Raw genomic sequence first — 27,334 nt, forward strand, 5'->3', positions numbered from 1 at the left:
ATCCAAGGGTAATAAAGGAGCTTGCGGGTGTAATTTCAGAGCCCTTGTCTATTATTTTTGAGAATTCTTGGAGAACAGTGGTGTCCCTACAGACTGGAGGCAGGCAAATATTGTCCCCCATCTTCAAAAGGGGGGGAGGAATACCCAGGTAACTACTGACCAATGAGCTTGACATCGATACCTGGGAAGGTCCTAGAACAGATAATTCAATAGTCAGTCTGTGAGCATTTAGAAAAGGATGCTGTGATTACTAAGACCCAGCATGGGTTTCTCAAAAATAAGTCATGCCAGACCAATCTGATTTCTTTTTTTTCTTTTTTTTGATGGAGTTACAAAACTTGGTGGATCAGGGAAATGCTGTGGACATAGTGTATCTTGATTTCAGTAAGGCTTTTTGACAAAGTCCCCCATGGTATTCTCGCAAGGAAGCTGGTAAAATGTGGGTTGAACGGGGTAACTGATAGGTGGATTTGTCTGACCAAACTCAAAGAGTACTCAGTAATGGTTCCTGGTCATCCTGGAAAAAAATGACTTGGATAAAGGAATTTAGGGGATGCTCATCAAATCTGCAGATGACACCAAACTGGAAGGGGTAGCTAATGCCGCAGAAGACAGAATCAGAATTCAAAATGACCTTAACAGATTGGAGAACTGGGTGCAAGCTAACAAAATGAATTTCAATAGGAACAAGTGTACAGTTCTGCACTTAGGCAGGAAGAACCAGATGCACAAATATAGGATGGAGGACACCTGGATTACTAGCAGTACATGTGAAAAGGATCTACAGTAGTAGTCTTAGTGGACCATAAGCTTAACATGAGTCAACAGTGTGATGCAGCTGCAAAAAAAAAATGCTAATGCTATTCTAGGCTGCATCAACAGAAGTATATTGTCCAGATCAAGGGAAAAAATAGTACCACTCTATTCTGCCTTAGTCAGACCATACTTGGAATACTATGTCCAATTCTGAGCACCACAATTTAAGATGGATGTTGACAAGCTGGAACGTGTGCAGAGGAGGGCAACCAAGATGATCAAGGGTCTGGAAACTAAGCCTTATGAGGAGCGCTTGAAGGAGCTACATATGTTTAGCCTGGAAAAGAGAAGAATGAGAGGTAATATGATAGCCATCTTGAAATATTTTAAGGGCTGTCACATGGAGGAAGGAGCATGCTTGTTTTCTCCTGCTCTGCAGGGTAGGACTCGAATCAAGGGCTTCAAGTTGCAAGAAAGGAGATTCCGACAAAACATTTGGAAAAACTTTCTGACAGTAAGAGCTGTTCTGCAGTGGAACAGACTCCCACGAGAGGTGGTGGACTCTCCGTCCTTGGTGGTTTTTAAACAGAGGTTGGATGGATGAATTAGCTGAGTTTCCTGCATTGCAGGGGGTTGGACTAGATGACCCTTGAGGACCCTTCCAACTCTATGATTCTATGCTGGCCACAGCTCACTTGCCAGAAAACCTTTTAGCAGCAGCATCTACCATTATTTTCAGCTTCGTGATTATTTTAGTAGGGAAAATCATTCCAGTAAGCACACAAAGAGTTTACTGTTAATTCTAGTTCAAATAATATTAGCTAACCCAAATAAAGTTATATAAATAAGTTTACAATGTTATGATAGTTACTATGGAATTACCCACTTACGATTTAAACTCTTTAAACCTTCAATTTTTGGAGGTTTAAGGAGCAGAACAGGGCTGCTTGCAAAGGGCTGCTCTTTGAAGTCCTGACAAGCGGGGCTTCAAAATACAGCATCACCTGAAGTCACTACCTCAAATTGTCTGACGGACAGACAATGACCCTGCCCACATCTCACTTTTGGCCCACCAGAACCTAGCTTTATTAACAGGAACAATACTTCCTATCAAATTCTGGCAACACACTTTACATTGTGGAGGGGATATTTCTTGCAGTACTGTAAAAACGTAATGTTAAAGGTGCATCTTAACTGACTTTGTTATTTTCTCCTGGTTGTACCTGTTGGCTCTATATATACATTGTCATCTTTTATGTTGACTGCTGTACCATTCATTTCAAATCAATAAAACATTGTGGGGGTTTTAAGTTGCCCCACAAGCAGTTGGCAGATAAAGATCTGGCCCACCAGCCAGAAAAAGTTCCCCATCCCGGCGTAAGACTCTGAATCTGGAGGATTTCATACTCAGATTCGAAACACAGAAATCAATGGATTGCAATAACATAAATCCTTGGGTCTACTCTGAGTATGACTAACACTGGCTATCACCCAAAATATTTTTAAAAGTATTGGGTGGGTCTTGGGGAAATGGAGGCTCAAACCAAACTTTAGGACACACACACACCAAGGTATGTTTTGACTTGTCCACATCCAAACTTGCATCTTGTGTGGTGAGAGCTTGAGGTGAACTGGGTTCAAGTCAAAAAGTAAGTATTAAGTAATTGAACGACTCTCAATTTATGCTCGGGTTACATTCCAGGGATAGCACCTAAAGCCAAAATTGCATGTAGTCAAAACAATTTGGTCTCAACAGCAGGTGGAATTGCTGAAACCCTTTTCCTGACACCCACCCCTTAATTTGCCAAGCGCGTAAAGCTGAATGTACATAAATTTAATGCACATAAGTTGCAAGTTATCTGTAAGTTGCAAGTTATCTTTTGAAATACAGATAATGAAATATAATTTGATTATGTTGTCAAACAGTTTACATCAATCAGATATTACAAAGCTGATGGATCATGTTTTATATTCCTAGAATCTGTTTACTGCTTTCCTTAAAAAACTAAACCTTTTTCCACAGTCTTACCTCTACTTGGTGTATTGCTACAGAAGCCCATGCAAGATTCGCTGTTGCAACCTGAAACAAAAGAAAATCCTTATTTCCTGAACTGGATTAGTGACCAGCAACTCTGCTCCTGCAATGCCCCATTTCTGAGTCCTCCACTGGCTACAGCTGGCAGTAACACAACTGGCAGCAGGATTTCATAGAATCATAGAATTGTAGGGCTATCCTCTACTCCCCTTTCCGAAGCTGCAGCAGGAGCCTCAATACACAATAGAAGAACCTCTGTAACTTTCAACCAGCATGTGCAAGCATGCTGCTCATTCACATTCAACCACAGTTTACTTTCAACCATAGTTTATTTTCAACTTGATGTGACATGTTAACCAGATCAATGATTTGGCCCAGTGGAAATTAATAATGTAAAATCTGATCCACAGTTATGGAAGTGGCTTCATACCTTCCCCGAAGCAACATTCAAATACCCATTGTCACATTTAGGCTTTACCTCCTGATGGCTGAGGAGGAAGGTGTCATTGCCCCAGTGTCGATAAAGCTCCAGGATACCAATCAAGTCACCAAGTGTAGTAACTATTGGCAAACAAAGCACAGACTTGATGCGAGTTCCTGATTCCAATCCAGTACCTTTGGGAAACCGCTCATCCTAGGAAGGCAAGCACAGTTTTAAACTTAATGGTGTGTTTTTCCCCCTTATCGCTAAAGTTATGCCAGTTTTGTCTGTAAATCTGGGATATCTCTGTTGAAATCTTGAGGACAAACTCACAGCCTAGCCTTCAGGTATATTACAGATTCAGTTCAACATTGGCAAAGGGGTGTATAAACACACTATCAATGCTAGGCCATGTTGATTTATAACTGGATAGATTTTGTTCTTTCCAAAACAGCCTGCATTTGGGGGATTGCCTGATTCAGCTCAGGGTCTGAGGTTAGGTCCACTTCAGGAAAGAAATTGCACCATTGTTTAGGAAATACATGAAGCAGAACTACTGGGAAACTTGGTTGAAACCTCTTTTTTCTTGATTTACCTGATGATTTAAATCAATCCACTTTGCCTGAACAGAACTCACTCCCACATAGGTATGAAAACATTTGCAGCCTGACATTATTATTATTATTTTTTAAAAGACAGTAATTTACCCCCAAAATATCTTCTACTAATAATGTTTTTCTAGATTTGGCTACATATGCAGATACTGTGGTGCCAAACATAATGGGTCCCACAGGAACAAGATGCGGTTGTCCATCCTTCACTCCTGGTGGCGTGAACACAAGGAGGCTCTAATGGGAGGAAGTACAAAAAAAGAAAAGAAAAGTGTGTTTTAAATGTTTGACTCTTTCCATAGTAATCACAATGTTATACTAGAATAATCTTGAAATCAGTAGTTTACATTCATTTGCATTTTTTGAAATGCTGAAATGTGACATTGTTATTTGGAGGCAGGGGAAGGTTAATTCACTATTTTGTCCTCATGAAACTTTCCCAACTCAATTGATTTTGCTAAATGCTGCAACGCTCCAAATGAAAATAAGCATGGATGGAAAGTTGCTATGGAGGTCATCATGTAAATGGAATTCTGCTTAAGGAACACTCTGGCCAATGGGAGCAATTTCAGAATCCCAGCTATCGTTTTTATAATAAAATCAGGTTGAGTTTTAAAGGAACTTCTCCCACTCCCCAAACAGTCTGCCAGGTAAGAGAACATGGTAGAAATAGCACCGTGCTCCATGTTTGTTTGTTTTTGAAGAGGAATATCATCCTCTGTACTAAGAAACTTAGGGGGTAAGTGCACCATTACTCACATATGCTTCTATCCTATTCCTTTCCTACCACAAGCTGCTACTTGGGTCCAGCAATTCCCTAAACTCAGTAGTCCTAAACCCAGAGGTCTATCCCACAGAGTTCAATGGAACTTACTCTCTAGTATGTGTACTTAGGGCAGTAGCAAGAAGTCAACCCATGACCTTTTCTGGTTTAGTAATGCAAATTTAAACAAAGCTATTAATTGATGGAGATTCTTTTGGTAGGTCAGCAGAGACCAATTTGTTCACCAATACAGATTGTTAGCTGCATTTACAGAACCACATCTCATCATCAATGCATAGCTGGTTAACCCCTGTTAAAACCATGTACAGTACATTGCATTAAGTGCCTTGCAGATGGGAGTTCTCCATATAAAACATAGCTTTACATACTTATACTTACATTATTGCATTCACCCAGGAAATACAGTGCAAATCCATCAGCATTTGTAGCTGCCAAAGAACAATTAAAACATTAAGGAAAAGACTGATATACTTGCTGAGGTTATATAGGGCATGCCCAGCTAGCTTTCTTTATTAATCTTATATGAAGAACTATACTAAACTATACTTCACTCAAAATGAAGTTTATGAATAACTCAAAATCACTTTAGGAATATATTACATTCATCTGTGATGCTGTTTACATAAAGTATGTTCTCAATGGAATTTGGCATAAAATATACAGTATGTGGGGATGCGGGTGGCACTGTGGGTTAAACCACTGAGCCTAGGGCTTGCCGATCAGAAGGTCGGTGGTTCGAATCCCCGTGACGGGGTGAACTCCTGTTGCTTGGTCCCTGCTCCTGCTCCTGCCCACCTAGCAGTTCAAAATCACGCATTGCAAGTAGATAAATAGGTACCACTCCAGCGGGAAGGTAAATGGCATTTCCATGTGCTGCTCTGGTTCACCAGAAGCGGCTTAGTCATGCTGGCCACATGACCCGGAAGCTGTACACCGGTTCCCTCGGCCAGTAAAGCAAGATGAGCGCCACAACCCCAGAGTAATCCATGACTGGACCTAAGCCGCCCAGAGTGGCTGGGGAAACCCAGCCAGATGGGCGGGGTATAAATAATAAATTATTATTATTTTAAATTATTATATAATGGTCAAGGGTCCATTTACCTTTATACAGTATGTTAGAACATTCTATTTGTAAGCTCCTAGCTATGGTCACAACAAATTATACAATGATCTTGTTTTGTTCAGTGAGGGAATAACTATCTTCGTATTAACTGAAAATACAAGACAAGACAAAACTTTGAAAGCTAGAAAGAGCTTCCAGTGGTGGGGGTGGGTCTAGGGAGGAGATTTTCAATGTCTTGTAAAGTGACCATCAAAGCCATCAGTCTTGTCTTATCACTAATTATTCCACCAGCTCCTGTTAACAACCTGCAGTCTTTTTCAACCTGCCTTGATTCCCATTCTTCTTTGCATTGCCGAAAAAAAGGTAAGAGCAAGATGAAAATCGGAATCATGTGGACAAAATTGTTATGCAAAAATAATTCACTCCACCAATTATCAATTATAATTATTGTTTACATTTGTATTTCATTTTTTTCCTCCGAGTGCAATGCAATGAACAATCTTCAATCTTGACCAGTGAACTACTTTTCACAACTGCCCTCTAAACCATGGGTTGCTGATCTGGTGCATGTGGATGAAGGCCTTTTTTGATGACCCTGGGATAAACCATAATCCCTAGATGCCAAGCTTTCTTTTATTCCCTTTATGTAAGTTTCTATCATTTTCAGAACCTGAGATATGAGGCAAAATGCAGACACCATTCTTCACATTTTTTCCATGGGAAATTAGCCTGATCCACGCTTTCAATGTTTTATTTTACCATCTGCCGAAAATACTCCTGCTGGAAAAATTCCTGTAGACACCCGTGTGTGAGAGAGAGGATGAGAAGCACCTGGGAGACCAGGAAGAAATGCACATGTAGCCTCTGTATGCAAGAGGCTCTGTAGATATGTAGTCATCAGTTGAGAGGGAGAAGTGGGTGGATGTGTGTGTCTGTGAGAGAGGGGGGGGGGTTGGGTGTTTTGTTTTGTTTTTGCAATTTTGAAGCCATGAGGGGTAAATAGTTTTCTTCTAGAGGTTTCAGCAGGTAAGGGACTGATTTATTTATTTTTTTGAAAAACTGAAAAAATGCAATACTTTTCTTAAACAAAACAGAAGTAACTTTCATTACTTTAGGAACATAAAATGCATCAGGTATAACTTGCTTTACCATACCATAGAATTAGTATGAGTAGTATAACAACTGAATGCAGTTTATTCAGATAATAATTACGAACTTTATTTTATTTTAAGTGGTTGGTGTGTTTTTTTAAATAGAAATTGAGTTACAAGCTGCATAACTGTAAGGAACTTATCTCTCTGGTTTTACAGGCAAAAAAACAATAGAAGCAAGAACTACCACCTTTAGCGTAAAACAAAATTATATATGTCTTCTCTAGTCCTCCTGAGAGTCAAGCAGATGTAAAAAGAGGGGAGCGGAACAAAACTCAGTGAACACTGCATGAAATTTAATCAGTCTTCTTTTCAAAGTTATCACTATCAGTTTCTGCATTTGTCGTCGTATTATTCATGAACTTCAAAAATCCGAAAGTTTGCCCAGATTAAAAGAGGTTTCCGCCCTTTCACACATCAGTTTATTTATTGATTTGGTATGACTACTTCCTAACAAAAAATTCGTCTAGCAAATCCCATAGGAACGCATTAATTGAATTTCAATGCATTCCTATGGGAAACCGTGATTCACTAGACAAATTTTTCGCAAAACGAATTCGTCTTGTGAGGCAAACTCCGCTAGAAAAATCTCTTCGTTAAGTGAAAAATTCGTCTTACAGGGCATTCGTCTAGCAAGGCACCACCGTACTCTGAAACATTTGAAAGTACCTTTCCAACATCAAGCCCTAAGTGTGCTGCTTGTTTAGTAATTCAGTCAAATACAGAAGCATTTACTGTACATTTCTGCCTTTGAATCTTGGATCCAACATAATAAACATAATAAATGTTTTCTTACCCATTCGAATGATGCTACTCAATTCATATAAGAGCAGTTGATTGTGCCCTCCTAGATCCGTCCGCTGCTCTATAAAGCGGTTCAGGTCATATACCACTGCTTGGAGATCAGGATTCTGGTACTATTGAAAAACAAGCACATATTGAAGAACTATTAAAACTTTTATGAAAAATCAATATGATCAGAAGTTATTGGTGATTTGGTGTTTTACAGCTCCTATTTTGAAAATAGGTTTGGTGTTCCTATTGTTAAAAATTTAATAAAAATTATTAATACAGCAGCAGCAGTAGTAGTAGTTGGTTAATCTAAAGCAGCAGAAAATCCAAAAGAGAAAGAGAAGAGAAGTCAATGTCTAAGGAGAAGGAAGTCAGGGAGTGGTGAAGCACAACAACCTAAAGATACTCTCCTTTTCTATTAGCACAACTGAAGTAAATGAAGAACTGTCACAGCTTTGCATGCAGAATATTCCAGGATCAATCTCTGCCATTTCCAGGTAAGGCTGAAAACCCTGCAGAACTGCACTTAGCTCAGTGTATACCACAGTCTGGATCCAACCCGTTATGTTTGCCTACAGTGTGTAGGCCCTACACAGATAAACATTTTGGCAATGCTAACTGAAGAATCAATATATTGATTTCTTACATGGCAGAACTTCCATATCAGGTTTATATTGAAAATTATTAACCTATTAACCTATGATCCTTTAAAAGCAAGGATCACAAATTCTTTGAACTGTGCATGGTTCAACTGCAAACTAACATCTAACATGAACAAATATAGTCAAAACTAATTGTAAATTAAGTGAAAATTTCTTAAACTAATTCAGCTATCCTTGTTAAAAGAATAAAAGAACAGTATTATTTCTGAGCACAAAATTTTAAACTACTTGTTCAATTTTAAACAGCCTAAATGTGTGTGTGTGTGTGTATTAAAACATTTATGGTATATATATATCTTTAAAAAACGCTTCCATTTTTTAGATGATTTAAATAAACTACCACCACACTTTCAGGATAATTTCTTTGCCGTTCATAACTGCATGAAAAAGTTCCTCTTTGCATTTCTTAACAATGCAAAGAGTAAAGGACCTGAAATATTAGATCATAAAATGAAATTAAGAGTGCTCTTTACACTTGACAGCAGAACAAAGAGTATTTAAAAAGTGATATTTTTAAGTTTTTAAAAGGTGCTGTTTTTATTTAAAGGCTAATGAGAGCAAGATAGAGGGAGCGTTATTACAATTCTAAATTTAGAGCTTAGGATAAATTTTCAGATAAAGCAGAAAATGGTCTTCAATATATATATATATATATATATATATATATATATATATATATATATATATATGTAGTACTGAGAAATAAAATATCATAATTTAAATTTTCATATTGCCAAGGCAATACATTAATAAAGTATTTTTTCCACGTCTTTCTGTCTATGACTTATCCATCAGCCACCACTCCTTCTCCTCCCAGTTCAGTTGGTGGGGGACACAAATCCCTGGACACTCCATTCCTCTCTGTTCTTATCCCCTTTTCTCTCTCTTCCTGCCATGTCAAGGGATGCATGAAATTAGACTGAGGGGCACATGCAGCCCTATGACAGCACACTCCTGCCTTATGCTCTCATGTTTCAGCTTCAGGTTAAGAGTTAGACAAGTATCCAGCAGAAAGTTATGGAAGAAAACCTGGAGTAAATGCATTATACTTACTGAGGACGATGGGCTGAGTGACAAGTATAACTTTAAAGTGCACATCTTCTAATGTATAATACACAACAGCAGAAGATTCTACACCCACAGGGCACATGTAACAAAGTCTAAATATGGCTGAATGCCAGGAAAGAAATGTGAGCAAGCACACACTGGCAAATGAGCAACTTGTCGCTCTCAAAATATATATGCATTCTCCTCCATGATATGTCTTCAATATTTTCTCACAAAGATGGCAAAACCTAAGCCTGCTTGATGGAGCTCTCCTACGCATAAATTTCAATGGGTGTTACTACCAGAGTATATAGGATTGCAATTGGTCATTGTGAATGTAGCAGCCTTACTGTTGCAATTTCCTCCAACACAAAACCCATTTCTGTAGGAGGGTTTGGAAACAATAACACTTCACAGAAGTACAATTCCCAGGATCCCCTGAAGAAGCCATAAAGTGTAAACATTTATATTGTCCATGTGCCCTTAAAGAGATACAGCAGCAACGCATGAGAGAACTACTAGCCACAGATGGCAATGTTTTATTGAAAGCATGCCACAGCAATCAGTGAAGCACTTCAACAGTTTTCCTAATGTTATCTTCAGTTTGGCATAGGGGGAAAGAGCTGGAACTATGGGGGGGGAACCATGCAGCTTTCAATGGCTGAATTTCACACAGCTGCATCTCAAATTACCAACATCAGGTGGGAGGCGTATTTATTAAAATGACTGCAAAAATTACAGGAAAAATAACACCTCATGTTGATATTTCTCTAACTAATCCTTAGCAGTAAATCGAGATCCGCCTGTGGTCTAGAAAGCTCTGTGCTAAGATGGGAGAAATAAATAAAGAGAGGGGATTATAGCATGGTAAGGAAGGAAGGGAAAATGTCTGCAATTTCCACTCCCTGACTCATCAATCAGAAAAATGCAAAAACATTCTACTTGGAAAGAACAGGGGTGTGTTGCGAAGAAAATCTCATGCAAGTATTTTCCATTTTTGAGGGGTTGCATTCTATATTATGATTAAGCGCATTCGTGCAGTAGTACTCCTACAGCTCAGATTGACAGTGATATCATACCAATAGAACAAAGACTGCTTGGACAAACTCACTCCAGAAATTATGGCAGGACACTCTGATTTAATAAGAACTAAGAGTCTAGTTTTTCTTTTTACTGTTAGTCAGGTTTTTATGGCACACAGGGAAATGGTTTAGCTAGAAAATTTTAAGTACATTTCCATTTTAAAACTTTTAATAATTTAAGGCATTTCCATCAATGAACTACTTTTCAAAACAGTAAGATGCTTTTTATTCAGTGATTTGCTCACAATGTGCATAATTTGGGAAATGGTTTAATGTTGCAACATTTCCAGTACACCATTTCTTCTTATCAATGTTTCAAGTTGGCATTTGAAAGGAGTATGTTCTGTAAATCACAACGACCAAAAATAACTTGAGCAGGTCTCAGTTCAGAAACTAATCAGACCTTTACATGGTGAAGGATCAGCACCAAATTTACCCTCACAAGTACACATAAAATCATATATAATGCAGATACCCGATTATAAGCAGTTCAGGATGGCTTAGTCGGTAGAGCATGAGACCCTTAATCTCAGGGTTCTGAGCTTGAGCCTGAAGATAGGCAAAAGATTCCTGCATTGCAAGAGGTTGGACTACATGGCTCTCAAGGTCCCTTCCAACATTACAATTTGTAAAATTCTTTGTTACGAAGTTCAGGAAGATAATGTAGGATTGGGTACCTATTTGGTGTCACTCATTCCTTAAAGGTAAAGGGACCCCTGACCATTAGGTCCAGTCCTGACCGACTCTGGGGTTGCAGCGCTCATCTCGCATTATTGGCCGAGGGAACTGGCATACAGCTTCCAGGTCATGTGGCCAGCATCACAAAGCTGCTTCTGGTGAACCAGAGCAGCACATGGAAACGCCGTTTACCTTCCCACTGTAGCAGTACCTATTTATCTATTTGCACTTTGACGTGCTTTCGGACCGCTAGGTTGGCAGGAGCTGGGACAGAGCAACGGGAGCTCACCCCGTCATGGGGATTCGAACTGCCGACCTTCTGATCGGCAAGCCCTAGGCTCAGTGGTTTAACCCACAGCGCCACCCGCGTCCCAACCACTCATTCCTTAGCTAAGCCTAATAGATTCAAACGTTGCTCCATATACAATTGCATGAGAAATCTGGAAATATTAATTATTCTGGCTGTGATTCAGACAGCCCTTAAATTATACGCTGGGATATCTGTATTCACAGCAGCACTCTGGAGCACACAATAGCCTCATTCACAGTTAACAAAAGCAGTGTGGATTATTTAGAGGGAAACTGCACATTACATTGCAGCCATGTGTGACATTAACCTGACATTCCTTCTATACTGCAAAATGCTCTTGGAAGGGGGTGATTTGCTGACAAGGGATTGGGAGGAAAGAAAAGGAAGTTTTTAACCAGGCATGTTACCCCTGGAACACTCCCCAGCTGCTTTTGCCCCAACCTAGTGCCTGTGAGGTATGCACAGATCCAGAGTACAACTGTTTGAGCAGGGCAGTTTAAAGAGAAATGGTGGCTGCATAAACCATCCCTTACCTCATGTTCCTTCTACAATGCAAATGATTTCCTCTTGAAAACACTTAGCAAGGGAGAGCCAGCTGCCACAGCTAGAGTTAAAACAAGTATCTGAAAGGTGAGAAATGGAAATGCACACTGGAAATAGACTAGGATCCAACCTCCAAGGGGCCTTTTCTGCCCTCCACACCTGCTAGCCATTTCCCCTTCCTCAAAGGAAGGCTTTTTTGCAGGGTGGAAGGAGGGAGGAAGTTGGAAGAAGGCATCACAATGCAAGGCAAGAGGATGGAAAGAGTGGTGAAACTTAGGTAATAGGGAATTTTTGTTTTTCCAGTGTTTAGTCTAACACTAAAGAAAAAACTCGCTTAATTTTCAGGGCAAGCTGGAGGTGGCTCACACATCCCTAATCACAGTTTCAACACATTTGGCAGCAGAGTACCGTGTCCTTATTTACTTCTTAAGGCTCTGAATGGTATTTTAATTGATCTGAAAGTTGTTAGTGTGCTCATTTCTCTGGAGCTAATTCGATGAAGTGCAACACATCAGGAAATTCATTTCAAATCAACAAAAGGCTGCCCAGACAGTTTTATGTTCTGGGGAACAGAGACACACCTGTACGGTACTTACCCTGCTGATATGCTTAGGAGTTGAAACATCTGTAAGAAAAGGATGCAAACAATTAGATGCTCCTGGAAAGTTCTGGGATAATTTTAATTTTCAAAAAAAAAAAATCCCAACGTTAAATAATCCTACTGCTGCTTTCAGTGTCTATTACATCACAATATATTTAGAATTGTTTTATTCCACATCCTTATCTTCAATAGAATACTTAATTTTGGCAAGTTTTAAGAATTCAAATCTATTCAACATATTAATATATGCCTCATATTAGCAGCTTGCAGCTTGCACAAGGAAAAAAGTCACACTTCTATGCTCCCTGAATCTACAGGGCTCATGTCCACTTGGGGCTCATGTCCATCTTATGGCACCTCAATGCTACTAAAGGCACTGATAAGATGGTGTGAAATCTGAACCACAAATTTCCATGGCATTCTTCCCTGGTGCACCCAGCCAAACAATGGGCAAGTGGAAGTTACCAGAAGCTGCAGCCCCACCAGCAGGAGGCATAGGAAACCTGGTATGAGGCATTTTGGGAGAGAGCATGCTGCCATCATATGACAGCAGTGGGTCTGATCCAGACTTCTTTGCTGCCCCATTCTGGGAACTGGCACAGTGAAGGGGCATTTTCTTCCCTGCCCACCTTCTGCCTAGGCTACCATGAGCACCAGGCTAGGGGTGGTCTGGCTCTTTACCTTATGCCTTAATCAAGACACATGAAACGTATTGATGGAATAGTGCTGAGAAGTTTGCTTGAGCTTTCTCTAGCAACACTGCACCAACTGGTCCAGAGAAGGAAGACACATGTCTGATAATTAACTCTTTATTGGTAAGAGAAACCCTTACAGCAGCTTCCTCAGTGCTCTGTATACACATGCTTTTAGCCTCTAGGCACTGTCTGGTCCTATGGAGCAGATGCAGCAACAGTGGGGCCCCTCCCCTCCCCTGGCTTATATACCTTCCTCTGACAGGTTGCATGCCCACAGCCTGAGACTTCTCCTGCATGGAAGTCATCGCTGCTCTTCCCTTTTCAAGCCCCTCCGGGTTCTAGGAGATAGTGGGATGGGTGAAGGTGGAGAATCACCAGAGCCATCCCTTCTTCCTCTGCCACATCCTGGGCACCTTCCTCCGCCTCCAAATGCCCTGACTCTCGCTCCTTCCCTGGCTCCTGCCTTGCAGGTGGTGTGACACCCCATAAATCACTGGGCCCCTCTTCTCCTGGCTCACTCCACTGTTCCCGTCTCTGCCACACACTCTTCGGAGCCCTGCCAGTCCCTTCTAATCCCTGCCTGCCAGATTACTAATCCACCACATATATATAGAATTATGAAATTTAAAACTGAGGACATGCTTATGGGATGGGGCAATACCTAGGGGAGTTTCCAGTTGCTAATAACTGGTGTTTTACAGACCAGCCAAAGTCTACAGGTTTGGCTCAGTCACATAAGAACACATTGTATCCGTCTCTGTGTTTTGTCTTCGCTATACTGTACAATGTTTGGAAAGATTTCAAGCTGAATGCAAATGGTTGCTTTTCCTTGTCATTTGCCCCTCACTAATCAATGTGATGTTCTGACTGATGTTTTTTTTTTCACCTGTATGCGTTGAGGTCCCTTTATATGAAAAAAGCCAAAACAAAATAACCTTGTAACAATAATCCTGCATGATAACAACAACGAGAGTAGCGGTAAATTCCTGTAACTTCTCTCCTCCTAATGTTAATCTGTCACAGAATATAAAATATATTGTCTCACTGGCTCACTTGGTTTCTATGTTCTTGAGTATATTGAAAACAAACAGACTTTTGCTGAACTTTGCAATGCAATCCTCAACATCTGCAGAAAAGTCAAGACTGAACAGTTCCCTCTTTTCAGATCAGCTGACAAGAGAAACAAAAGGAAATACCCCTTGGGAATTGTCTGCTAACGTCAACAAGGGTAAGGGGATCATTAGCAGCAGAAATGATAGGTTACCACATGGGAGAGAGTAGGAATCCAATGTAGAACAGATTTACGTCAAGGGAACTATTTCATTCTCTCCGAAGGAACCCTACTGTAACTACAACATACGTACATTTGTACTAAAGACATATTTTATGTACTGTACTCTAGGGACTGAAAAATATGACACTGAGTAAATGTTCAAATGTCCTCTGGACAAACATGAGCACTGGAAAAATGACAAGAACATACATTCCTTTATTTCTTCAGGATATTTGAACAAATCTGTTTTGAATACGGTAATACTCTACCTTTTCCTGAGGGCTTATCCACACTTCCTCTTGTCCTGCTGCTTTCCCCCCAGGGAAAACCACTCTTTAGTGCTCAATCAGAGCAAATGGCAATTCATGTTCTCTCCAGATTGAGGTTTGCTCTCATTTAGCACTAAAGAGTGGGAAAGGAGTGGGGGCAAAGGGATGAATGCTGTGGAGTAAAGATTCATGATAGGATAGGATAGGATAGGATAGGATAGGATAGGATAGGACAAGACAGAACAGAACAGAACAGAACAGAACAGAACAGAATCATTGAGTTGGAAGAGACCCTGGGGATCCAGCTGTCCCTTAAAATGTTTAGGAGCAAGGAGAGACTCTATATACAGGACAACCCAAATTGTTACTTTGTGCCATGCCTGCTTTGCTCCTGCAGGCTGCTCCGCTCAACATTCAGTGCTGAATTCCCTCAAGGGATCTTCTGAGGCTGTTTCATCACAGTGCTTTGTTCTATGAAAATAGAGGTGTGCTCACCTCTGCAGAGAGAAAGCAGCCTTGAAGAAGAGAGGCTGTCTCATGCAGACGGATGAGTCACCTTTGAAAGTCCAAGAGGCTCCTACCACCCCCACTTTGTAATGAAGTTCTTGTATCAAAATTTAAGAGCAAATGTCAATAAAATGAAAACAGAAATCAACGGTCTTGGCAAGCAAGTACAGAGATCACATTGACTGTAGTGAATAATATATTAAATTACAGAATGTTTTTATTGCATCCCAGTATTATTTCACCTTTTCTTACAAAAAAATCTTGCAACCTTAGCATTAGGCAATGTGATCCCACACTAAAGCCTTTCTATATTTCTCTGAAATATATGCACGTGCGCGCGCACACACACACACACACACACACACACACAGAGAGAGAGAGAGAGAGAGAGAGAGAGAGAGAGAGAGAGAGAGAGAGAGAGAAGAAAAAGAATGCAACTCTAAAGAGGGATCTGGATGGAATACTGGTCCCTGGGATATGAGGTCTGGTAAGATTGGGAGTATCCATGCAGTGATCACTGTCAGAACTAGACACTCAAAGAAACAAGGACACCGGGCCCAATAGGAGCACCACTAGGACTAGTTGTGCCTGTTCCCAAATCTTGCACAGAATTCTTGGTAGGATCACCACCGGAGGAAAAGCATTGTTGTTGTGTCTGACTCTTCGTGACCCCATGGACCAGACTTCCTCAAACTTGGCCCTCCAGATGTTTTAAGACTACAATTCCCATCATCCCTGACCACTTGTCCTGCTAGCTAGGGATCATGGAAGTTGTAGGCCAAAAACATCTGGAGGGTTGAGTTTGAGGAAGCCTGCCATGGACCATAGCATGCCAGGCACTCCTGTCTTGCACTGCCTCCCGCAGTTTGGTCAAACTCATGTTCATAGCTTCGAGAACACTGTCCAACCATCTCATCCTCTGTCGTCCCCTTCTCCTTGTGCCCTCCATCTTTCCCAGCATCAGGGTCTTTTCCAGGGAGTCTTCTCTTCTCATGAGGTGGCCAAAGTATTGGAGCCTCAGCTTCAGGATCTGTCCTTCCAGTGAGCACTCAGGGCTGATTTCCTTCAGAATGGATAGGTTTGATCTTCTTGCAGTCCATGGGACTCTCAAGCATAATTGAATCCAAGAGGCATAATGGAATCCAAGCATAATCCAAGCATAAAGCATAATGGAATCCAAGAAGCCATGGTTATATCAGAATGTCCCAGGCCTCTGCTCCTGGGTCCTGGAACCTCTAGTAGTAGTATGGGAGGTCTACATTGAATGGGCCCAGGGTTCACTGAAGGTGTCTGAACACCAAGTTGTGTAGTATCCATTCCCCTGGATCCAGCCTGGTGCAACTCAGACAATTGACCTGTGTGTTGGATGTATCAGAGATGTGTTTCAGAAAGACGCTAAAGAGATGCTTCTCTGCCCAGAACAGGAACAAGGTAGTCACTTGTTGCAGATCTGTTTTGGTCCCTCCTTCTCTGTTTATCTAGAATTGCACACTCATGTTGTCTGTTCTAATCAAGACATGGGGCAGGCACCCACAGCAGAAGTACTGAATGCCTAGTTGTGCTGCAGAGTTTGAGCCACTTGATGCTGTGTTGGAATTTGGTGGCTGTCCAGTCCACTGAGACTAACTGTCCCTCGCCATGTGCTCCCCAGGCTTGTAGGCTTGGTATCTGATGTTATGGTTCTTTGATAGCCAAACCTTTCCAAAGGTTGGCCTCCCTGGTCCACCAGTGCATGCTCTCTTATAAATGTGGAGGGATTGGAACATAGAGATGATTGCTGTGGATAATCAACCATTGGTGTGGTAAGAGGAACCACTGAAGCAACTGGTCCCATGTGCAACTGAGCCTGTGAAGTGAATTGTGAGGCTGACAAGCATAGAGCCAGGATATGGGCTAACAACATGATGTCCATCCTCTTGGACAATATCAATAGTTTGGCATCAGCTTTAATCTTGACTCGGGTAGAGAGAGGAAGATCTCTGGGCTTGCGTTGAAGTGGAGGGTGAGCAGAAGGATGATCCTCAAAGCCCATGAATTCCTCCTCAGAGGAAGCCTATGTCACAACCTGTGCTGGGCTAGTTTCCTCTGGGGCACTGAGCTGGACATGCCGTGGCCGGGAAACAGCAGGGAGAACAAGGGTAACTGGTCTTACCTTGTCTCTAGAATGATGGGCCCACTTGTCCTGCTATTCCCACCTAAACTGCTGCTGCACTGCACTGGCAGTAGGCTGCTTGGTGTTTCGTGAAGCCTTATGGGACTGCTCATCAGGCCCCATCAGGGCTTGCTGTGAGCCCAAAGAGGCCATCTTACCCTTTAAGGGAGGACAGAGACTTATGAGGGAATAGAGGGTCACCACACACAACTGCTGCAAGGAAGCAGTGGGTCCCAAAAGCCTGATCTCGCCTGCTCAGGAGCACTGGGCCCATCTGGGCCTTGGCAGGAAACCCTTTGGAAACCCTTTCTATCATGGATTGCAAGGGGGGGTCGGGGGGGTCTTGACAAGCATAGTTGTTTCTGTAAGAATCCTCTGGTACCAAAGGGATGCCATCTGTAACCAAAGCTGCAAAGGGCTGCTCTGATTTCCAGGGTGGGGGCAAGCACTGTCACAGCCACTTGAAGAGCTTCCAGGAAGCTTTCTAGCATCCTAGCTGCTGCCAAGCTCAGCCCAAAGCCACGATCGGTGAAATCAGATAAAAATTGTAGCCAGGGGAGTAAATGCCCCAGGCAAGCTGCCTGCTTCTCCCTCTTCTGAAGTGGGGAAACAGGAAAGGGGGAGAAAGATCTAGAACTTCTTTTCTTTTTAAAGAAATAATAATAATAATAATAATAATAATAATAATAATAATAATAGGGTTAAAGAGTGAAGTGAGAAAGAATAAGCTAACCCAAGATGACAAAATAAGAAGAGCCAAAGGCAATGTGACTGCTTTGTCGAGGCAAGAGCAAAAAACTGAAGAGGGGGCAGCCTATCTCCTTGTAATAACTACTCCTGCCTTTGCCCATTAGAGGCAAAAAGGAAGCCCAACTCAGCTGATGTATGGCTGTGCTTGTAAGTCAAAATAACTTCTCAGAAAGGAGAAGAAGACATACTTACTCTCCTTCCTTGGAGGTTTTTGAGCAGAGGTTGGGTGGTCATCTGTCATGGGTGCTTTAGCTGAGTTTCCTGCATTGCAGGGGGTTGGACTAGATGACCCTTGGGGTACCTTCCAACTCTACAATTCTATGATTCTATCTCTACTTCTGCTTGTTCAAAAATGTATGGAAATACAATTCCAGAAGCCCAAACATCAGGAGAATGATTCCAAAAGTTACTGAGATATTACCTTCCTCTGTGTTGTGTTTCCTTCTCAGCCATTTTTCCACTGTTTCAGCACTTACACTTTCTGACACAAATTCATCCAGTACCTGGGGATGGAGAGAAAGATAGGCCTTCACTTTTTCATCTGTCAAACCTGAAAAAGAGAACATTGCTGTTTATACTATGACTATTTTAATAAGAAATGTTATGGAAATAACAAAAAAGGCAATCAGGAATGAGCTCTATTGTGCCATGTACATCAGATTCACCTGGCCTGAAGACTTTGCAATAATTCAAAAGGTGATAACAGAAAAATATAATGGAGGCCTGCAGTCTGCAAGTAAGAAATTGCATGAAAGTCCACTAACTGACCACTATGAAATCAACCCTCGAGCAGAAAGCTAAAGGTAGGCAAACAGTTGCTGAGCCTCTGGCAAATGAAAACCAATGTGTAAATATGAAGGGCCAAGTGTCTGGAGAACATTGAAAGAGAGCCAAGTAGACAAGTAACTAAATGGATAAAAAAAGAGAAATATTAATTAAAGCAACAACTTTAATGAATGTAAACATGCATTAATTAGTGTATGTTTTGTTAAAGAAGAAACAGACTTTTGAAGAAACATTGCACTGAGTTGACAAAGCAACACTTCAATGCTTTCAGATACATGTGTCTGAACAAGTTTCAGATGGCACATGAAAAATCTGGAGGGGGGGTGGAATCTAAAAATAAAGATTGCCAGACATTTGCCATATTTCAAAAAGTGAAAATCAGGATGCAAGTTGTTGAGCTTCTGACATGGGTTGCCATACATCCAAATTTTCCCAGACATTTAAGTGATTTCTGTTTCCAACTACTGTGTTCCAGTTATGTCCAAGAAATTCTGGACATAAGGCAGCCCTATTTCCACCCCTCTCCCACCTGCATGTGTGTTATCCATTGATATAGATCTAAGAAGCAATGGTGCATGCACGTGGGTTGAAAGAAATACACAAGTCTCTACTGCTAAGTGGGGGGCAGGGGGAGTGAAGAGCAAAGAAACTGCCATTGCCAGACACCACTGTGTGACAGCAGCTGAATGATGGAATGTACTAGGACTCCTCTCAGCAGCACAGTGCAAGGTCAAGACCTAGAGAGTACCCCATTCATCTCGTAAAACAAAGCAAAATAGGAGCTATTTCCAAATAGATTTCTTCTTCCAAAGAAAAGCATATGAATCGAGACAGGTATGCACGCGCACGCGCACACACACATGCAGAGTAGTTACAATTTGGATATAACCACAGACCTCAAGTTATTGCACTGAAAGGAAAGAGAAAGTGGAAACTTATAAAGGAGGTATTGTGATTTTTATTTTCAAGGGAAAGAAATTGTACATAAAGAAAATATACCATGTCCCACTGCAATGTCCCCAGATTCACTCAATGGAATTACAATTGGCAAAAGCATATAAAGCCTGCAAACGGTACACATGTAGTTGGCTACTTAGGCAGAGATGGCCCGATTCTGAGCTTGAGCCATTGTTGCTCTGGTTCAAATGTGACTTTCCCACAAGTTTCAAAAATGAAACAGGCAACAAGTTTCTGCCAGCATAATTCAAGCTTGACCTAGCCACACACATCTCCTAGCCATTACACAGAGACAGAGGTGCTGGTTCCAACAATATTTATCCCCAGAGAAAAATGGCCAAATGTTCCCTTCATGAGTTTCGAACACAAGGCAAAAATCTTGCATGCGAGTACTGACAAACCTCCTAAAGCTGGTCCACCTGTTTTGTGTGTCACGAATCACCCCTGCTTCATTGTTGATATTGTTGAACTACAGCTCCCATCATCCATGACCACTGGTCATGATGACTGTGACTGATGGGAGTTGTAGTCCCAACATCTGAAGAGTACCAAACTTAAATAAATTTGTACTAAACAAGTTTGTACTAGGAATATGTCCTGCCTGCTTTGAAAAGACAAACCAGCAAGTATGTCTGTCTTTCATGCCTGCAACTTGTACAGCAGGAATGGGAAACCTCCAGATGTTTTGAGGCTATTGCTTCCCATCATACTGGCCAAGGCCAATGTGAGTTAGCATCCTCCAGCATCAGGAAAGCTGCAAGTTCCCTATCCCTATTCTACAGCATGAAAATAAAGACTCTCACTTTAAAGATAACGAGTGGGGAACAGCAGCAAACAATAGAACAGTTCTTAGAGTACTGAAGTAATCAAATACACAAATAAACTGAAAGCAATAATAATAGCCTGACAGACATGGTAGAATTTTAAACAGAAAATGTTAACATACATGACCGAGTGTCATTATTCATGACAGAGTCATTTCTGTGTCCTCACTTACCCTTACTTAAAGCCCATTGATGTCCATGGTCCTGTTTATGCATAATAATGCAGGATCACAGTCACTGAGACTAATACAAGTATCTTCAAAACACTGTACTAGAAAAACAACATCTTACATTGAATAATAATAAAAAAGCAGTTCTGGTCGCCTCATAACTCTGAGTTTAGCATGCAAGACTTTCCTGATTGCAAAAATCCATTTCCTGTCTTCACGTTGCGAGAGTAATACGATACAATATTTTTCAAAGGTGTGTCGGAAACAAGTGCAGCAAATCGCCTAGAGGGAGTAAGTTGCATGTTTTCACAAACAGAAAACACACTGAATATAAGAGTGTTAATTAGTTCTGCTGGGGACAGAACTAATTAGAATAACTCCTTAACTACTGCTTCTCACTGTGAATGCATGGATAAGAAACATTTGTTTCAGCACCAATAATAATAATAAATTATTCCTTCATCATCATTATTTCTATATTAATATTTTTATATAATGCTTCTAAAGCATTCAAAGCATATACACTCACAATCCTTATAACAACCTTGTCAAGTAAGTCAGTATCATTCTTATGGGGAGTATTGTGGCTGAGAGATGTGCCTTATTTATGCATTACTCATGTGTAGCACAACTGGGTGGCAGGGGACTCAGCTACACAGCTGCAAATAAAATGTTTTAAATGTGTTGTGAAGTGCAATATACAAATGTGACACTAGACGGAGAGAGTGAGCTATGCCAAATTCAATGTATTTTTTAAAAAAGCATTTTTTCACAGCTTTGTTTATATGTGTATAGATTCCATCCTGAAGTAGCATCTAGGCACAAGGAGTGGCTTGCAAGTCTGCCATTCTATTCAGACAATTGCTCACAATGCATGTTTGTTTGTTTTTAAAAATCCAAAGTCAGGAGTAAGACTAAAGGTGCAGCCCCACTCTGGTCTGTGAGCATGGCCTGTAAGCAAGTTACACATGTGCAGGGAATGGGATACATGGTCTGCCTAAGGCTACCCTGCCTAGTGAGCTTTGAATTATAGACTTACCAGCTCACAGTGCCTTTTATCAGCTTTGGGTCATAAACCTCACGCTTAACTAGGTAGAGATAGCCTTGCCAGTTATCCATGTTCTTGCTACCTCTTGTTAATATTTTATTACAATGCACTTTGTGTGGAGCTGGCTTCAAAAACAGTCTAGAATTTTTTGTCAGTCCAAAATAGGGTGGAAAGCTTGTTAACTGGGACTGGGTGATCTGACATTACACCTGTCCTCCGAGATTTGCCTCCCAGTGTTTCTTGGCTTAATTCATGGTGCTGGTTTTAGCTTTTAAAGTCCTGGATCATTTGGGGACAGATCACCTCCTCCCACATATAGCTCATATATCTATATATCCTCCCACATATAGATCACCTCCTCCCACATATAGCTACCCAGACAATGAGGTCACCCCTGAAGGCCCTTCTCCAGGTGCCCTCACCAAATAAGGTAAAGCAGTTGGCTACCAGGAAGAAGGCTTTGTCAGCTATAACACGGTGATGATGGAATGTCCTCTTCAGAGAAGCTCACTTGGTGCCCACTATATCCTTTTTGATATGAGGACATTCTTATTTTCCCAGACTTCTAAGCAGATTTTTAATGGCTCTTTAGCAGCATTTAATGGATGAAATTCAACATGGCACTAAGAGGTTGTTTTCATCATTGCATGCATTTCTGCTTGTCAGGCAGAGCAATGTCTCCTCTCTGCCCCCTCATTGTTCTGTTGGTTTTCCCGATCCTCCAGAGCAGATTTTCTTTTGGGAGGGCGCATGGGGGGTGGGTGGGAGAGTTCTTGTGCACTAGCTGGAGTCCTTCTGGTGGCTTTCACCAACACACCAAGTTAGTTGAATCCAGTCAAATGTTTTTGCTTTTAGATCTGTTGCACTGGTTGAGAATTCTATTGAATTGTTTTATTCTTATGCTGCCTAATACTTTTTAATGCCACATTCTGCATTTTAAAATTTCTAAATGGTATTTTAGAATATTTTAACTGATCATTGTCAGATGGCCAGAGAAACTTTGGTTATGGAGCAGAATATAAATGTAAGTGAAATCTCTTCTGCTTTTAAATTCTAGCAAAAGCATGTGTATGCCACCATTTAATATTCCTGCTGAATGATGGAATCTAGTTCTAAGAACACCCAGGATTGCTTCAAGGGAGTTTGTTTTATTGAGCATACATTTCCATTTGTTTCCAGGGAGATTAGAGGACATTGGGTCTTTACTGAGCATTCATTCTGAATAGCTTGCAGGGAGGTTAGGTGACATTGCACCAAGCAGATGTTGTCCCACTTTCCAGGGCACTGTCCTGTCACTTTCCTTGTTGCAAAAGTCTGGTGCCAGGACTGGTTGGTTGGGCAAGAGCTCCAAACCAACTTTAATTATGCAACCTGAACTGGCCAATTGGATCTCACCCAAAAATAAAGACAAAGTGGAAGTGCACAGCATTATAAAACACAGTCCTGTTTACATTGCATACAGATGCAAGTAACACAACCCATAGGTTCACCCAGCTCTTACGTTCACAGAGAACCCCTGAGTATGTTAGAGCACAATAGATCAAGATGCATTACTGTAAAAAAAAAATTAAAAAATGAATTTTGTAGAACTATGAATATATGAGTTTCTAAAAATCCAATGTTAGAATACCGTTAAGATATCCACAACTGTACTAATCCTAACCTACACCCCACCCCCAGGCACTGCCTGTTAATAAGTCTTACTTCAGAGTCTAGACTGATTGCAAGGCTGTGACCTTAAATTGGCCTTTACATTCTGGGAAAGCTTTTCCCACCCTGAAGTGGGAAACCACAGGAGGCTCCAATACGGGGTTTGTTTTTTTAATGCTCCACTATGAGACAGGATGGTACATCCCAGAGAGCTAAATAATGTCCTACATATCATGGGAACAGGAAATTCCTACCCTCCGAATTCCTGTTTCAGCATGCAAAAGGAGGGATTCTGCAGTTTATTAGGATGACGGAAGGACTGGCCATGCCTTTGTGGTCCATGCTAGAGAAGTGAATCATAACAGAATACCTTCCTGCCTCTTATCAAGACAAAATCCACAGGTAAGCAATCCCTTTTCATAGTAATTTTTTAAGGCATCCGTGGCATGTGTGTACACTGCTTCATTTGGATTAGAAGCTAATCCCATTAAATGAATCCCTTCTTTGTTCAAAACATCAGAATTCAACAGTAATTTTATAATATCCTTTTCAAGTCAGACATTTTTTTAAAAAAAATAAAGAATAAAGAATCACAATCCAATCAAGTGAAGAATGCACAGCACACAAAAAAGCCCTAAGCATGTGAAACCTCACAGTAGTGCTTGGCCAAAATCTGTCAACCACTAATAAACAGAATGTGTTTTAGTGGAAACAAATTTATAGTATCACTTTCAGTTACAGAGAATATAATTGATTCATTCTCCTATAGAATCCAGGCTTTGTTTTCCCACCAGAAAGCCCTTATACCAGGCATAGGCAAACTTGGCACTCCAGATGTTTGGAGACTACAACTCCCATCATCCCTGACCACTGGTCCTGTTAGCTAGGGGTGATGGGAGGTATAGTCCCAAAATGTCTGGAGGGCCGTGTTTGCCTATGCCTGCCTTATGCCTTCTCCAGCCAGGCTACCCATGTAGAGTACAGGTAACTCGCATCTTACGCTTGTTTTATTTACGCGATTGCAGCGTTGCGCAGTCGGGGGGGGGAATAAATAAATAGATAAATAAATGGAGAGGGAGGAACCCCATTCTCCATTTATCTATTTCCCCCACCCCACATGCGCAAAGTTGTGATCACGGGTTTACCCAGCTTTGGGAAGATGCTGCAAGGGCTCTGTCAGCATTTCAGAGGCTTCACACAGCCCTTCCAAAGCTGGGTAAGCAGGGCATCAGGCGCAAGGGCTCTGCCAGGGTCGTAGACTTCTCCCTTCTCTTTCCCAAAGCTGAGCAAGCACTCACTAGGGCAAGGCGGCAGGAGGACTCTAGGACCTTGGCAGGGCCCTAGCGCTACCTTCCCAAAACCAGATAGGCAGTCCTGCACATTGCACACAGGGGCCAGTTCCAGGGGTTCATGGCTTTATGCATTATTGCATACATGGGCCCCTGGAACCAAACCATAGCTGCCAAGTTATCCCTTTTTTACAGGGATTTTCCCTTATGCTGAATAGGCTTCCTCGCGAGAAAAGCGAAAACTTGGCAGCTATGAACCAAACCCTTGTGCAAGATGTGAGTTACCTGTACCCAGACATGATGTTCAAGGACTGGAGAGGCCTCAAGTTCTGAAGGGTGAGAAGCATATAACATCCTTTTTTAAAAATAATGCTTTTTCACGTGCTATTTGATATAGATCTTTCATCTACTACCCAAAAGGCAATACCATTTCACAACTGCTTTTCCTGTTTGTTGGGTTTCCTTTTACCTGCTTTCAATCCTTGCATTCCCACTATTTTCAAAGGAAAATAAGGAAGCACAGTAAATAAGAGCAAGGCAAGGGAAACCTTTAATTAAGAGGCATGATTAGAAAGAAGATGGATACTTCTTCCCAAGAAAATGCTTCATCTGTTAGATGATAATCTAAGCCTTCAAAACCAACATTTCCCCCCCCCCCTGTGATTACTGTTGTTACATGTAATCTGTGGGCTAAATTATAAAGTTCAGCCTTAATTATGATAACTCTGCATAAGCATTAGAAGAAGCAGACCTCACATTTTTATGGGTTGTTCCCTGCTTAGACTAAAGAAAACCAGTGACTTCCTTCAGCACAATTGCAACAAAATTATCATTTGAACTTCTTGTTAAATTCATTTGGCAGCAATTTCAGATTTATAAATCAGATATATTAGCTCCCTCTATTCATTGGTTTGCTGTTACTGAAGAATATTGACAGGAAACCACGTGCAATAAAGTTTCATGCTCAGTTGTGCATATCCAAATATTAGCCAACAAAAACTTTCAAAGGCACCATTTACTGCTTTTTGGCCATGAGCACTCCATACATAGAACACTAAAATATTAACATTAGTCATTTTAAAAAGTTCATGATCTAAGATTTTTGCTGTTTTGACATTTCCCCATTTCCCACCAGTGGACATTACTGGCTTTTTAATCAGTAAGCACAGGATTAATTATTTTAATTTCCCACCCTCGCATCCCAAGTACAGTTTTAATCAGTTTCAAACCATAATGTTCTCTCCTATTTATGCGCTCTAGTGCCGTCTCATTTGCTAAGCTCATATAAACTGAGCAAAATGAAACCCAAGGCCATTAAATTGATGCACCCTGTGGGAACATATAGAACACTTAGGTTACAAAATAAAGTTATTTAACATGCTAGACAATAAAGGGAAAATAATCTTACTTTAAAAATCACTAATTAAATTCTTCACTAAAATATTTTGTAAGTTAATTGTTCCTGGAAAAAACAAAAACCAGTGTAGCATTACTGTACATTAATGAGCTCAATTTACAAATATTTTTTACCAATACAAGGGGGCTCACTGAACATCAAGGATGTTACATTTCTTCTGATATAGTACGATTGCATCTTGCACAGGGGTTACATTCCGAGGATGGTGCACGTATACAAAAAACTGTATGCCAGAACCCCCTTGCATGACCATCCTTAACTTTCAAACAAGGCAGAGAGCTGATAAAACATATAGGCATAGGAGCCCCTCAGCAGTAGATTAAGCCTGCCAGAATGCAGAAAAGCAAGTCCAAAGAATGGTATCCAACTAACTTGTTCCATCAACACAAATATTCCACAGTAAGGATATTATCCCATATGCTACCAGTTATGTTCAAGAGTGTCCAGCTGACTTTAGTGACTTCATACATGAGCTAAATCAGGGGTGGCTAACTTATGGTCTGCAGGCTGAATTTGATTCTCCAGGTGATTCTGGATGGCAAACAAAGCCTCTCAGTAATTTGGCTGCATTTTTTAAAAGGGTTTTGTTTTTTAACAACAGGTGGCACTGTTGTCCTCACACTGTTTTGGTGAGATCTTCACTAGTCTGATAGCAGGGCTTCCTACCCTCTTCTTACCCTTCTTACCCTTAGCAAGAGTCCCTCCTCCTTCTGCTGCAGCACCTTTCTTAGATCTTAGAGAGGCCTAAGAAACAGCAGAAGCATCCCTCCGTTTCCTATCTCAAAACCTTGATGATGATGATGTGCCAGAGGTAGAAGGGGTTCTGTGTGTATGTGAATATGTGCAGGCTCTGTGTGTATGTGCATGTGTGTCCATGTTCATCCGTCCCCCCTGAGGTTGAGTGTGCATGTGCACATAATGGTATAAATTGGGCTCAGGTTAGCACATGGTTCTCAGAGAGGTGGCAAATCCTCATTGTGGCCTTTGAGCCAAAATAATGTTTAACCGCCC

General features: G+C 41.1%; 1 protein-coding gene across 10 annotated transcripts in view; it reads right to left on the reverse strand.

Annotated features, from left to right (window-relative positions):
* Positions 1-27,334, reverse strand: part of PDE10A (phosphodiesterase 10A) — a 188,943-nt gene that overhangs the window by 35,847 nt on the left and 125,762 nt on the right. For 5 of the 10 annotated variants that reach the window (XM_060272803.1, XM_035108580.2, XM_035108582.2 and 2 more), the window contains 7 exons: positions 18,604-18,732; positions 12,532-12,560; positions 7,618-7,738; positions 4,986-5,035; positions 3,920-4,060; positions 3,270-3,425; positions 2,786-2,836 (listed from right to left, as the gene is read on the reverse strand). In XM_060272803.1, the coding sequence (XP_060128786.1) occupies positions 2,786-2,836; positions 3,270-3,425; positions 3,920-4,060; positions 4,986-5,035; positions 7,618-7,738; positions 12,532-12,560; positions 18,604-18,732 (677 nt within the window). Of the gene's footprint in view, positions 1-2,785; positions 2,837-3,269; positions 3,426-3,919; positions 4,061-4,985; positions 5,036-7,617; positions 7,739-12,531; positions 18,733-27,334 lie in introns of all 10 variants that reach the window. The other 5 variants (XM_060272809.1, XM_060272807.1, XM_060272808.1 and 2 more) reach the window with 3 other exon arrangements.

The sequence above is a fragment of the Zootoca vivipara genome, chromosome 3, assembly GCF_963506605.1.
Source record: "Zootoca vivipara chromosome 3, rZooViv1.1, whole genome shotgun sequence".
NCBI classification, from domain to species: domain Eukaryota; kingdom Metazoa; phylum Chordata; class Lepidosauria; order Squamata; family Lacertidae; genus Zootoca; species Zootoca vivipara.